General features: G+C 40.2%; 2 protein-coding genes across 3 annotated transcripts in view; one reads left to right on the top strand and one right to left on the bottom strand.

The window, feature by feature from the left end:
• ZNF292 (zinc finger protein 292) overlaps nucleotides 1–7784 on the top strand; it is a 49221-nt gene extending 41437 nt beyond the window's left edge. For both annotated transcript variants that reach the window (XM_030944563.1, XM_030944564.1), the window contains one exon: nucleotides 201–7784. In XM_030944563.1, coding sequence (XP_030800423.1) covers nucleotides 201–7370 — 7170 coding nt within the window. In that variant the 3' untranslated portion in view covers nucleotides 7371–7784. The remainder of the gene's footprint in view (nucleotides 1–200) is intronic.
• GJB7 (gap junction protein beta 7) lies at nucleotides 7687–14842 on the bottom strand. The gene is made up of 2 exons (XM_030944580.1): nucleotides 14135–14842; nucleotides 7687–8601 (listed from the first exon to the last, which is right to left on the bottom strand). The coding sequence occupies exons 1-2, from the start codon at nucleotides 14840–14842 to the stop codon at nucleotides 8479–8481; spliced, it is 831 nt and encodes a 276-aa protein (XP_030800440.1). The 3' UTR covers nucleotides 7687–8478.
• Between the last annotated feature and the right edge of the window lie 333 nt (nucleotides 14843–15175).

Here is a 15175-nt window from a genome sequence, read left to right as displayed (position 1 = left end):
TTTAGTAGCATGAAGAGAAATTATGCAACTTAAGGAATAGCATCTGAGGAAAATCCATTCTGTTTCTTGAGGTAAAAAGTACTACTGTTAACGCCAGGTGCATTTTTTCTGACACTTACGATTGAATAATGACATCTTTTACTTAAAACTATAGAAAGAGTTAGATAAAATGACTTACTAAAATTAGTCTTGCTTTGCAGATTGATGGTGCTGGACTTGCAACATGTATTGAACTGTGTGTGAAAGCATTGCGCTTGGAATCCAGTGAAAATGCAGATGTCAAGATATCTATTTGCAAGACTATCTCCTGCTTACTTCCAGATGATTTGGAGGTGAAACGTGCTTGTCAGCTGAGTGAATTTCTTCTGGAACCCACTGTGGATGCATATTATGCTGTTGAAATGCTATATAATCAGCCTGACCAGAAGTATGATGAAGAGAATCTTCCAATACCAAATTCTTTGCGCTGTGAGCTCTTACTTGTACTGAAAACTCAGTGGCCTTTTGATCCAGAGTTCTGGGACTGGAAAACTCTGAAGCGTCAGTGTCTGGCACTTATGGGAGAGGAGGCATCCATCGTGTCATCCATAGACGAACTAAACGACAGTGAAGTTTATGAGAAGGCAGAGGATGACCAAGAAGATAATAAAGAAACTTCTCTGAATGGCCTTGCTGGCATTGATGAGGCTACCAGCCTTCTTAGGGGTATCAGAGATGAAAAGCAGAAAAAGAGAGAAATCAAAAAACTCAGAGAGAGGGGGTTCATATCAGCTAGATTTAGGAACTGGCAAGCTTACATGCAGTATTGTGTGTTATGTGACAAGGAATTCCTAGGTCATAGAATAGTTAGACATGCACAGAAACATTATAAAGATGGAATTTACAGTTGCCCTATCTGTGCCCAAAATTTTAATTCTAAAGAAAACTTTGTTCCCCATGTAACTTTGCATGTGAAAAAATCTAGCAAAGAGAGATTGGCTGCTATGAAACCACTGAGGCGACTGGGAAGACCTCCAAAAATAGCAACTGCCAATGAGAATCAGAAAACTAATTCTGTATCCAAACAGGAGCAGCGACCCATTAAGAAGAACAGCCTCTATTCAACAGACTTCATTGTGTTTAATGATAATGATGGCTCAGATGATGAAAATGATGACAAAGATAAACCTTACATACCAGAGATAGTGCCAGTTCAAAAGCCACCCCCTGTTAATGAATTCACTTGCCCTGTAACATTTTGCAAAAAAGGCTTTAAATATTTTAAAAATCTAATAGCACATGCAAAGGGCCATAAAGATAATGAAGAAGCTAAACGTTTTCTTGAAATGCAGAGCAAAAAAGTGATTTGCCAGTACTGTAGACGACATTTTGTAAGTGTTACTCACCTGAATGATCATTTACAAATGCACTGTGGCAGCAAGCCTTATATCTGCATACAGATGAAATGTAAGGCTGGCTTTAACAGTTACGCTGAGCTGCTCACCCATAGGAGAGAGCATCAAGTCTTCAGAGCTAAGTGTATGTTTCCCAAATGTGGCAGAGTGTTTTCTGAAGCCTATTTACTCTATGATCACGAAGCACAACACTATAATACCTATACCTGCAGAGTCACAGGCTGTGGGAAGGTGTACCGCTCACAGAACGAACTGGAGAAGCATGTTGAGGATCACAACAAGCAGCCTGAAAAAGAAGAGCAGCCTGAAAACCAAACTGATCAGCCTGATCTTAGTCAGCCTCCTAAAGCTAATGAAAGTACTGATGGAGTTGCAGTTAAAGAGGAATTGACATCTCCTCCAGCTGAAAACAGAAGCAGTTTCATTGAAGAAGAAAACATCTGGAACCAAATCAAAGAAGAACCAGTAGGGAATGAAAGTGTAAATGCATCGGTGAGTGTACTGCAGCAAAGCAATTCCTTGCCTAATGCTGGTTCAGAGCAGTCTCCTATGAGTTCAATAAAAACAGAAGAAACAGTTCCAGCAGGCAGCATTAAGATGTCTGTTGTTAACCAGAAGATCCGAGATAGCTTTGTGAAAAGAGGTAAATTGGCTGCTACTGCCAGTAAAGTAGATACTACTAAACCTGGAGTCCAGCAGTTGTGCCCATCAGTTGACTCTTGTCTTCCGGTTTTCCAAGAGAGAAATGAGGAAGGCTGTCTCAGTCAGACTCAGAATGTTCAAACTGTGACCTCAGACACATTAAAACCAGAAGCCCTTGAATCAAAAAGCTTAGAAAGACAAGTGAGCATCGTAAATCCATTCAGCATGCAGAATCAGACAGGGTATCGAAATGGTGTACCCATTTCCAAACTTGAAATTGAAGACAGTATTAAAGCTGCAGCTAATCTGTATAACCTGCCTTTAAAAACTTTAGAAAGTATTACTTTTATTCCATCACAGCCTAATATAAATAGCTCTTTAGTTCCAGCTGTGTCACCAGCAGCCCCAGTTCAGAAATTTAATTGTCAGGTTGAGGGGTGCACTCGAACGTACAATTCATCACAGAGCATTGGCAAACACATGAAGGCAGCCCACCCTGATGAATATGCTGCTTTTAAAATGCAGCGCAAAAATAAGAAACCGCGGAAATCCAGCAATCTGCAAAACGTGCCGAATGATGGGAAGATTGTGTATCTTATGCCATCACAGGTGGGCAATCCCAGTGGTGCTGCTTTTATTGCACAGAACAAATCAAATTTGAATCCCACCTCTTCCAGTCAAGTGCAGCATGTCTCAAGTACTCTTTTCCCAACCCACCTAGAAAATCTGGCGAATCCTATGTTGCCTATAGTGGAAAGTGTCATAAATCCAAATTTGTCTGCTCGTATTAAAAGTGAGCCTGAGAGTGTTTTGTGTTCACAAATGGAAAATCTGTCTGCTGCAACCTTACCTTCCCAGTTGGATGATCTGGCAAAAACAGTTATGCCTCTGAATATTGATGGTGGTTCAGATCCTTTTCTTCCTTTGCCTGCAGAAAATGGTCCAATGTCTCTATTTCCTTCATCAGCAGAGAATCCTCCAAATTCAGTCTTCTCACAACTGGAAAATAACACAAATAGCTTTTCTTTGCAACTAGAAGGAAACGCTAGTTCTGCCTTCCCAAAAGAGGAGAGTGTTGATCAAATATTTCCTTCACAACTGAGTAATGAAAATAACTTCAGTGAAACTAGTTCTCAGCACCCAGCTTCAGAAAAGGTGAAAAAAGATCGTGGCAGGGGCTCAAATGGGAAAGAAAGGAAGCCAAAGCATAACAAGCGAGCAAAGTGGCCAGCAATAATTAGAGATGGCAAATTTATCTGTAGCAGGTGTTTCAGAGTTTTTACTAATCCTAGATCACTTGGTGGTCACTTATCTAAGAGGTCTTACTGTAAGCCTCTTGAAGGATCAGAAATTTCTCCAGAAGCTCTGCAGGCTAATGGACAGTCTTTGCTTGCCAGTATGATTCTTTCTTCAAATTCATTAAACTTGCAGCAACCTCAGGAGTCTGCCTTCAATCCAGAGACCTGTTTTAAAGATCCATCATTCCTCCAGTTACTTGCAGCTGAAAATCGTTCTGCACTGCAGACTATGTTTCCACGGGCCAATGTGACTAACTTTAATACCAGTGGGAATGAGGAAGGTAATCAAATTATAAAGCAAGCCTTGGAAACTGCAGGCATCCCGAGTAGCTTTGATAACACACAAGTACTTCCACGTGTGGTTACAACAAGCTGTGTCTCTGGTACAACCCAGATGAACGCAGCCATTCTCCCCAGCTCAGCCACGCCCTCTCTGCTGCAGACAGTCTGCAACCCCAGTACCCTGCTGTCAGACCAAAACAGGACCCTCAATGCCAAAATTCCTCCACTAAACGAATGCAAGACTTTGCCTGGTTTTGCAACAGAGGACTTAATGCTAAAGACTGTTGAAAATGGCTTGTGTCCTAGCTCATATTCTAACACTGCTGCAGCAGCACAAAACTTTGCAGGGAACAGTTCACGAGTTTCAGTTATAAGTAGTCCCAAGAATTCGGGATCAAGCAACTTGAATAAGAAGGGAACCAGCTCCTCAAAGAGGAAGAGAAAAACACCTACACCCCTGCTTGTGCCCAATACATCACAGAAATTAACAGTAAACAATGCAACAGTAATGGGACTTCTAACCAAAAGCACTGAAGGAAACATGCAAATACAGGGAGAAAGTTTTCAGTCCAACTTGCTGGCAAATTGTGGCTCTCAAACGGTGGTGGAAAACCTTGCACAGAAACTCAGTAATGTTGACAATCAGTTATTCATGGCCAGTATTAAAGATAATTTCAAAACAAACCTTGAGGCTCATACAGTTCTGCCCCCTTTAACAGTAAAAACTGAAAATGGGGATTCCCAAATGATGGCTGCAAATTCTTGTGTGCAAGCAAATTCGGAAGAACGGATTTCACAGGACAGTGTTATGCAGAACTTCGAAAAAACCCTGGAAATAATTAAAACTGCTATGAATTCACAGATGCTTGAGGTAAAAACTGAAATTCAGGATACTGTTGCTGCTTCAGGACAGAACTTGCAAGTAAATAACACCCAGGCTGCTTCAGAAAATTCAGCACACAGTGTAAAACTACCCACTTCTACACAGTTTGCTGTGCACACAGGGAATGTTACTGCTGCAAAGGGTAGCTCTGCTCAGGCTGAGATACCTCAAAAGGATGATACTCAAATGTCAGAAATTTTGGAAGGCTTGCAAAAACTGAAGCTAGAAGATGATTTTCCCATTCCAATCTCTAAGACTGTTTCTCAGTGTCCTCCAGCAGATAAGCTAGCACCAGCAGTTCCTGTTGTTTCACTTGAAAATAAATCCCTCATCCAGCTATCTCCAGAGGCAAGTAACATTCAGTTTAGTGATAGAGTTAATAAACCTTTTGTATGTCAGAATCCTGGCTGCAGTTACAGTGCTATGACAAAAGATGCATTATTTAAACACTATGGCAAGATCCATCAGTACACTGCAGAAATGATACTAGAAATAAAGAAACATCAACTGAAGTATGCCCCATTCAAATGTGTTGTAGCTACCTGTCCAAAAACATTCACAAGAAACTCTAATCTCCGAGCACACTGTCAGCTTGTACATCATTTTACAACAGAGGAGATGGTAAAATTAAAAATTAAGAGGCCTTATGGCAGAAGATCTCAAAATGAAACTGTAAACACAGCCCCACAACCTCTTGAAATAAAAACTGTGCAGACACTAGTAATAGAAAACAAAACTGTAGCTCCACTGGTCAAAGAAACTCAGATAAAGGAAGCTATAGAGCCTGTAAAAGTATTGGAAAAACTTCTACCAGAAAATAATATTCCTGAAAGACTGGAAAAACCTCCCCAGGTGGTTTCTGTTCCACTGGAGCAGCACAATCCAGCATCTTTTGATGGTATGCAGGAACAAACCAAAGTACGCAAGGCTAGGAAGCACAGGAAGGAGAAAGAGGAGAGGAATGGTAGAAAGCCTGTAACAAAATCTCTGGAGTTTCCCACTAGGTACAGCCCTTACCGGCCGTACCGGTGCGTCCATCAGGGCTGCTTTGCAGCTTTCACAATACAACAAAACCTCATTCTTCATTACCAGGCTGTGCACAAATCAGACCTCCCTGCTTTCTCTGCTGAAGTAGAGGAGGAGAATGAGCAAGGCAGAGAGGAATGCGAGGAGGTGGAAACCAAACCTGCTGTCAGAGAGTTCAGGTGTGAGGTGAATGACTGCTCTCGTATCTTCCAGGAAGTTACCAGCTTGATACAGCATTATATGAAGCTTCATGACATGACCCCAGAGCAAATTGGAAGCATGAAATCAGCTCCAGAGGTGGGAAGGTTTTTTTGTGATCAGTCTCAGTGTAAGTCTTCGTTTACAGCGTATCTTAATTATGTTGTGCATCTTGAGACAGAGCACAGTGTTGAGATAAAGCCAAACAAAGTAGAAGATGATGGCATGTTCAAGTGTGACTGTGAAGGCTGTGACCGTATTTATGCTACTAGGTCTAACCTCTTGAGGCATATTTTTAACAAACATAATGACAGGCATAAAGATCATCTAATAAGACCCAGGAGGCTGACACCAGGCCAGGAAAACATTTCAAGCAAAGCAAATCAGGAGAAACCGTTGAGGTCTAAACAGAGAGGACTCAAAAACAGATCGGGAAAAGAGGGTAACAGGCTGTCAGTGAAAACAAAACGAAAGAAAAATGTGAATTTGGAAAATAAAAACTCAAAAGGAATACAGGTTCAGGAAAATAAGGCTTATTCACTGAAGCGCGGCAAGTACGTGTATTTAATAAAGGCCAGAAATGATGCCTTATCAGAATGTACCAGCAGGTTCATAACTCAGTATCCCTGTATGATAAAGGGATGCTCGTCCGTAGTCACAAGTGAAAGTAACATTATAAGGCATTATAAATGTCACAAACTGTCCAAAGCTTTTACTTCCCAACACAGGAATCTTCTTATTGTATCTAAAAAACACTCTGTCTCCCAAGTAAAGGAAGCCTCTTGTGAGCAGGAGGAAACTGATAAAAAAACTGACGTGAAAGAGCCTGAACCAAGTTTGACAGCGAGCAATAATGATTCAAGCACAACTACCTTATCACAAAAGGAAACTGAAAAAGGTGAGAAGGATGAAGTAGATGAACTGACAGAACTATTCATTACTAAACTAATTAATGAGGATTCTTCAACTGCTGAAAACCAAGCAAAAATCTCTTCCAGTGTAAATAGTGACTTGCAGGAGACCAGCTCCTGCCCCTCAGAGAAGCAAAAATCAAACAACCTGAAAAGAGCAAATAAAGAAAAAAATGTATCTCAGAGTAAGAGAAAGAGAGCTGAGAAAACAGAGGATGCACTGCCCAGTGGTGTGAGTAGCCTGCACAAGGAGGAAGAGACTGCTGTTGCCATTCAAACAGCTGAGGAGCAACCTGCGGCTTTTGACTGGAGCTCGTTCAAGCCAATGGGTTTTGAAGTGTCGTTCCTCAAGTTCCTTGAAGAATCTGCTGTGAAGCAAAAGAAAAACTCTGAAAGAGAATACCATAGCAGTGGAACCAAAAAAGGATCCCATTCAAACTCTCGGAAAGCCAGCGAGAAGGCCCCCGTAGCAAGCGATACCGTCGCTGGGTTGTGTTCTGAAACTGAAACCCTTGTACCGTTTGCCAACCCATCACGGCTTCCATGTGGTGATAATGTAAAGATAGTGTTAGACAAAACTCTTAAAGACTGCACTGAGCGTGTGTTGAAGCAGCTTCAGGAAATGAAACCTGTGGTCAGTTTGAGAAAGCTCGAAGGATGTTGGGAGGATAATCCAGAGGTTATAGCTGCAAAAGTAATTGTTTTGGGTACTGAGGAAGGGGAATCAAAACACTGAAAACCTAATGTGTTTAACCATGACCTGTAATAGAATTTATTTTGAATAGGAAGCCATCAAGCATGCTAGTAACTGTGGAGCTCTTTTATTTTGAAGTGATTTAATCTAGCAAAAAACATGACATGAGTCATGTAAATGTCTTATTTGTTTTTATCCCTATGGGACTTGAAGAAAGTAATTGCTTCAGTTTTGTAAATACTTGATCAAGACCTCAACTTTCTATCAGATTGTCCTTTCCATAAACTAAATCTTTGTGAGTTGTCTGTGATTGGTATCTTTCACCAGGTTACTTCTCATGTATAACAGTTTTCTTTATTTGTAGATACATTTTTTTGTATATATTTATTATTGTAAATCATTTGCTGCCACCAGCAGTCTGTAAGTCTAAACTATTAAATGACACATTTATATTCGGAATTTTAATTTGTAACTAAGTGAGCAAGTTTTTAAAACTGTCCTTTAATCATTTTAAATTAAGAACTTTTGAACTAAATCTAGCTAAGTCTGCCATATCCAGTTTATTTTGCATAAAACATTTATTTACAGAAGAAAAGCTGGATAAGATCACATTTCATAGGTTAAACGTACTGACACGCTCTCATTTTTGTAAATTTTAACATCCAGTATCTATGGATGATATTCATATGTAGTTAACACATAAATATAATAGTTTTCTTATAGCTACATTTTTCATTGCTTTTAATTGGTTACAAAGCATTTATGATTCCATAATAAAAATGGAAATGTGAATAAAAATAGTTTGCTACATTGAAGATTTAAAACAATATTTGGTATTAAAGAATCCGTTGTGAATGTGATAGAAAATTAGTAGTGTGGAGCAGTGTATATATTTGAGGTGGTGATTTGTGAAGTAGCCCAGTATTGCCTTAAATAAAAACACATTTCATTTCTTGTTTTATACATGTGATCTTATAAAGGTTATTTTTGTTTCTGTAACTTAGATTGGTGTATAGTTTAATTTTTGTTAAAAAAACAAAACAAAACAAAAAAACTTCAGAAACCGTTTTTGTAAATAGTGGGTTTATAAAACAGATGGGTTTATTTTGATAATACCAGTTTGGTATCTATCTATAAAATACATGAGTCCTTATGCCATACCATTAAAAACTAAATAAACAAGGCACTTTCTGAAAGGGAAGTGAGATGGTGATCTTACAGATAAACTCGGTGGTCGTGCTCTGTTGGTGGCATGGGCTCCCTTTGCGCTCCTCTGCCTCTTGCTGACTGCATGTGGCACCAGTCACAACCTCTCTTTTCCACACTGGAACGAGCCTCAGAAGCTGCTGGTGCTGCTTGTAGTGCCCGGGACTGGAGCAATTCCTCTGTATGCTGCTAACTGAAATGACAGGTATCCCGTTTGTTGAGTAACCAAAAGTGTGAATGCATTGGTGGGAGCTGTCAGTACCCAGGAATCTTCAGTGTTGGTTTTCATGCGTGGTTATGTTTGACTCAGCCAGCTGGATTGTGTGGTACCAAAAACTTTTCTTGGATTATTATCATTACTGGATGTGACCTACCTTCAGTAATATAAAACAGTCTTTATCTTGGGTGAGATTGGCTTGATTTTTTTTCTATAAACTTGTCTTGCTGTGTGAAGCTTTTGCATTAAATGCTAGATTTGACTGCTCATAAGCTATTCACCTGGAATCTCTGACAGTTTTCCTGAATATCGGTGCAGAAGGCACCTTCCTACAACCAAATGAAGTGACTTATTGCAAGAGTGAGGATTATGTGTGAACAGCAGCAGCATTGGACCTGGGGCACAGCCCTTGGTTTGCTACATGGTGCTAAATTGCTTATCTTCGCAGAAAGCCCGTGCTTCCATTTGAACAGAGCCCGTCAGCTCCTCTCACTTTCCATCCCTCCCAAGTGACCAAACTCTTATTATGCCACGTTAGTAAATCAAAGGTGCAGTCTGAGAATGATAAAACCAAAACAAACCCTTGCATTGTGACTCTAAGAGGGATTATAATCATTACAAGTACACAGTGCCATTTTCTACCTGCCAGAGGCCGCTGGTCCCCCTGGATGGAGCTGCTATTGGATACCAGCCATGGTGATTGTACAGGGAACTTCTGCAGGGGAGAAGAGGGCAGAGATCCTCAGGAGAGGATCCTCAAAGCTCACCTGAATTCTCTTGTTTTCAGCTGTACCTAACCACTTCAGTCACTGTCAAAGACCTCACAACTGTTAGTCTTTAGAAGAATGTTTGTGTTGTGTAAGTTGAATAGCTTCAACATTCCCAATGGTTAATACTGTATCATTTGCAGTTCTTGGACTGAGAATAGTATACAGCTATTTAGCTGCACAGTGTTATACTAGAATGCCATTTAATAAAAGAGAAAAGGATTAAAAAAATCCAATGCCATAAATATTCAGGAAGCAATTTCTGATTTGGATCTGAATTTCTAAGAATAAAATATTTAATATTGTCTCATCCCAATCAATCCAATTGAAGCAGATGCTGCACCTATATAGTTAGTACATTCCATGGCACACTCCCTTTTAGGTGGTTACTGACAGGCTGTCCAACAGGTAAGCTAGTATGGGGTTTGTTGTTTCCTTTTTAAATAGCAAACAGGAGTATTTTGAGCTTAAAATGTACCAAAGGCAGGGTCTGATTCAAAATGTCACAGACTGCAGAGGGTACTCTCGTTTGTAAAGCCACCAACAGAAACTCCCAAGGAGATAAATTTGGTGTTTGCATTCAGATGTTTTACCTTGGGTGATACAGAGAACCTCCCACCCTAGCAGTTGTAGCACACCTGGATGGGCAGCTTCTCTGGGGCCTGAGGCCACAGCCCTGCCCTCGGGGCTGCTCGGTGGGATGGGGCTGAGATGGCTGAGCCAGATGTACCAGCAGCACTTCAGCCTGCTTTGGGGTGCCCCAAAGATGCTCTCGCCCTCACTGCCCAGTCCCCTGTCTTCTGCCTTTTCTTTCTCCTTCCTCTGTGTCTCTGCCTTCCAGAATTGTCACCCATTAACTGTGGAGCATTCAAGCAAAGGTCCTTTCTTTGAAGCCCCATGTAGCCATCAGGAATGTGCTGCCTACAGCTGCAGGTGTTGCTGATAGGGAAGCAACCAAAGTGAGGGGTCTGTCTGAATGCAGAGCATGGACTGTTTTGTGATCAAAAGACACCTTTAAACTCACAGTCAGCCTCTGGTGCTCAACCATGTCTGTAAAGAAATCTGCTATTACCTGAGCACTAATTCAGTGTAAATAAGAGTAGTGGTTTATGCCCACATGTTTCAGGGTGGTCCTTCTCAGCAGGATGGGGGGACGGTGGCTTCTAGAGCATTCTGCTGGGACATTTGGTTTAGGATGCTGGATAGTAAGTGAGCAATGCTTGTACAAACAGCACTGGAATCAGTTGTTGGGGGTCAGGTGAGGGGCAAGTAATTGGCTAATTGTTGCAATTAGTTTCTGTGCCAAAGAATTGGTTGGGGCTCCCACCTGTGTGCAGGGGAGGAGGGACAGGGACAGGGGCAGGCTACACTGGGGTTTAGGTTGTAGAAGTTCCTGCTCATGCGCTGCTCAGCCCTACTTGGAGATTTGGTATGGAGATGATAGAATTAAAGGGATAGGAAATGGGGCCACTGGTACGGGAGAAGGGAATAGAGGAAAGAAACTATCAGCAAATAGGGAAATATTTTGTCTGTGTCTTTTTTTTCAAACCTCTTCTCTCCCAAGGCAAGAAACCTTGGATTTTAAGGAAAATGAGAGTCTACGTAAGACACAGATCTTTTGATGTTTGCAGGGATGTTTTGAAATACTAATGAGGTAAATATTTTTGTATAATTGTGCATGCAGTGATTATGTTATTTCTCCATTACAGTATGGGCTCAGATTAGCTTCCTATCAGTTGCTTATATCCTTGCAGAACATAGCACTTGAGTTCAGTTTTTTAAAATGTTAGTCTGAGTGATTCAGAAGTTTAGGGACCAGACCTGTAAACTCATTTGAACCAAAAATGTAGCAGCAATTGCCTTCAGGGGTGCATGGATGAGCGAAACTTAAACTGGAGAACAAAGGCATCTAAAAGCAGAGAAAGGGAAGGAGCCAGTAAAAGACTAAATGGTTGCCAAGAGCAGGGGTTCAGAAGGCAGATCAATTGGTTTCTATTCTCTCAGGTTAAGGGATGCTCATTTCCTTTTCATTAGTAGCCATATCAAACACTCAGATTTTGCAGCACGTTGTGAGGGCTACTTGGCAATTTGCTGCGAGTGAATCGGGTTATGTGGAGTTGGTCCATAATAATTTTTGATAATATTTCTCATGTAAGGTACTGGCTTTGTCAAATCTGAAGCATCCTCCAAGACTCGAAACGTTGCTTTTGGAATTTATTTATAATTTCTTGGCTGTTGGAAGGTAGAATTAAAAATAAACTTTGAATATCCATTCCAAAGAATTAGAGTTCTTCTTTGATGGGAAAATTTTTGGTCTAAGTGGTAATCTCTGACCAACCACAGAGCTTTAGGGGGTCTCTAAAACACTTCAAGCCCTGACTTAATATACTTTTTTTATTAGAGAGCTGCTGATGCACTAATTTTATCAGAAACCTGTGGTGGCTAAACTGTGTTTGCTTCTCTTCATTTTCTATCAAATAAACCTTACCTTAAAAACAATAAATTTTTTTTCATTAATGTGCTCTTAAAAATCTGTCCACAGTTATTAAAACCCAGATATTTCAGAAACATTTTTTTTATTTTATAGTTTTGCCCTTGTCTTTATAAAATTATGCATGACAGGCCAAGATAATTTTGGGGTTTATTCTCAGTTACTTAAGCTGCGGCAGTTGCAGTTTCACAGGGTTCATGGGCAGTTTTGCTTCAGACACTCTTTGGTGGGCTGTGTCCAGGAGCTGCAAAAGACTTTCTAACTGCATTTCTGTCATGAGCCACCTTCTGTGTATGTAGAAGTTTAACAGAAAATGTTCTGAATTATATAAAGTGCCCTGTCTCTATGTAAGCACTGACTCAGCATCAATCAAGAGTTAAAACTATCTGGCCCCAAGCTGGTATCTGAGGGACTGCTGTTGCTGCTAATTTCAGCAGCAGCAAATGTCTTCCCATATTTGATAAAAGTTCGTTTATTTTATGGGAAAACCAAACAAACAAACAACAAATCCTACCTTGAAAATCACCATCAAAAGTGCATATCTTGTTCATTAGTTGCTAAGTTTTGTTCAGTAACTGCTACTCATTAAATGTAATGCATTGTAACCAAAGCTACGGGGCTGGAGGGGGCCTCAGAGAAAAAAAAAAAGTAGTTAACCTGCTTGTGCCACTGTTTCTTCCTCCTTATTCTGGCACTAACAATAAAATTAGTTCAGCATTCAGGCAGCTCCACTTCAGCTGGTTTTTCTCTAAACAGTGCATTTTGATCAGGCTCAGTATCAGATGTATGTCCAAAGGTCTTTCATTCCAGCAACAGAAAGAGAACACTACCCTGAAGGAAGTTTTTAAGGCACTGCTTTCCATTGTCTTAGAAGCCTAGGTTCAACAGAAGACATGTCTTAGATGATTTCTGTCCCTTTCCTGTTAGCCCAAACAACACAGATAACAAAGAGCAGAGGTGTGTGGTGTTTATGAGATACTTTGAAATTTGGGGGAGGGAACAGGTGATTCTTTTTTACTTTGTTTCTACTGGAAGCTTTTCACATTTTTAGATTTCATGTGTTCTTCTGCAGCAGAGAAATCTACTGAAGGAGTAGCATATTTTCAGCCTTCCTAAAGGGACCAGATTCTAGGCTTCTTAATACCAGGGACTACTGGCTACTGTATTGTTCTGCTGTATTGTGTGGTCTGCATTTCTCTATTCAGATCCTAGGGAAGTAGGAATGATCTTTTCGCTTAAATGCCACAGAGCACAAGACAAGTCTAATGACATGGGAGCTGCTTGGTGCAGGTGGCCAGGAATTAACTCTGTACCCTGGTACATGCTGCTTGCACAAGTTTGAGCAAGTGCCTTTGTTAAAGGATACTTTTTGATTATTAACACCCTAATATCTGTAAAGGCTCAATTCCAGAAGGAGGTGCTCCACAAACAGCTAAATAACCAAATCTGTATTTATCACATGGCCTAAACTAGATATGTCTACCTCTTCTGTTTTTGAGATGTTTTATAGTACAATGGAGTGGACTCGTGACTATCCAGCTCACTTCAAGGCACAGCAATCACTCTATGCCAGCACTTTCCCATTGCCATTTCAGCAGTTACCAGGTCTGATCCACCCACCTGACAAATCCTGTAAACCCCTTGCTGTTCATCTTAATCAATCCCAGGTTCTTCCTATCTCTGCATATAAAAAGCCTATTTTTTCTTGTACCAAAGCAATTCTGTGTAATATTCAGTACACAACTGTTTGAGCAATTGTTTCAGCATGATTTATCATAAGCATCTGTGTTTATATTAAAGCTTCATGGAATTCTCAGAACTTCTACATTTCTTTTTTCAACATGAAAAGGTCTCAATGATTCTATGTACAACATACATAATGTAACCAAATTTATCAGCTCAAGTAATGGGGAACTAACAGAGAAACAGCATTTCCTATGTAACTATCCTTTCAAAGGATAGTTCTGCAAAGCACTGATTGGAAAAGCAATTTGTCAAAAACAGCTTGTGTAATGGGAGGGTGGTCTCCAGCCTTCTTTCAAGTCAGCGGGGAATGTTTTTCATGTTCATCTTGCATATTCAGAGGCAAAGATGATGAGCTGTTGTGGAGTCGTCCTGCAGCTGCTGCTCTGTTGTGCCTGATGAGTTCTGATTCGCAGCAATTGCCTTTTGAGCCTTGCTGCTTCTTCACGTGTCTCTTCAGATAACATTTTGTGGAGTATTTGAACATCAGATAACTCAGTTCACTTAGATTTAATACAATGCACAGGCATGATGTTGCCACCAGAAAATAGAGGAAAATCATTTTTTCTGTGGGTTTGGAAATAAAACAGTCTACAATACTGGGACATGGTTTTATGTCACATTTCACAAGATGTGGTATTTTGAATCCGTTGTACAATTTATAGAACAGAACAAGAAAAAATATTTCAAGTCCTGTTTTTAAAATGAGGCTGATTAGGTAAGTGCACAGCAATCCACCATCTGTCTTTCCTGGATTTTTGTAAAGTTTCTGGTTGTGGTGTTTCTCTCTGTTCTCTCTGTAAGCAACATGAAAGACAACCAAGAGGGAAGGGGTGGAGACCATGATTAATTGCAAAGCCCAAAATCTGATGTGAGAGACAGGGAAGAAATGGTCAAAGCAGACATTTTCACAACCAGGCTGCTTGATATTGCATTCAAATTCATCATGTTCATGTTTCCAGATGTTTTCTGCAGCAGCAACATAGAGCAGTAAGCGGAACAAGAACACAACAGCTACCCAAATTCTTCCAATTCCTGTTGAGTATTTATTCACTCCACTCAGCAGATCACGTAGGAACACCCAGCTCATTTTTCTCATCAAGGAAAGATGGAAATGCTATATCAAAGAAACACAAGATCAGAGAGATGCATCCTCTTGGGTGAAGACAAATGAGACATTCATTCAACATGAAATATAACCAGTAGTTTAAACAATTTAAAATTATTAAGCATTTAGAAGTAATTTAATATTATTAAGCATTTAAATAAGAACAACAAGCTGATCTTATTTCTGATAATTTAATAATTCTGATACATTTTGAGGCTATTGAAGAAAATTTATTTGCTGTTTAAATACATTTTGTCAAGTAGGTTGAAGTCTAATCATTCTGTTAAGCTGTCCTCTGTAAGAAATGTGCCTGTT

This window comes from Camarhynchus parvulus, chromosome 3, assembly GCF_901933205.1.
Source record: "Camarhynchus parvulus chromosome 3, STF_HiC, whole genome shotgun sequence".
In the NCBI taxonomy this organism is placed as follows: Eukaryota; Metazoa; Chordata; class Aves; order Passeriformes; family Thraupidae; genus Camarhynchus; species Camarhynchus parvulus.
Note: the sequence above shows the minus strand (reverse complement) of the source record. Positions and strands in the feature narration are given on the sequence as shown.

Coding starts and splice junctions, on each gene's coding strand:
- GJB7 (XM_030944580.1), bottom strand. CDS start 14,842: ATGAGCTGGGTGTTCCTACGTGATCTGCTGAGTGGAGTGAATAAATAC. Junction 8,602..14,134: donor TCATCAGGCACAACAGAGCA/GCAGCTGCAGGA, acceptor AGCAAGAGGCAG/AGGAGCGCAAAGGGAGCCCA.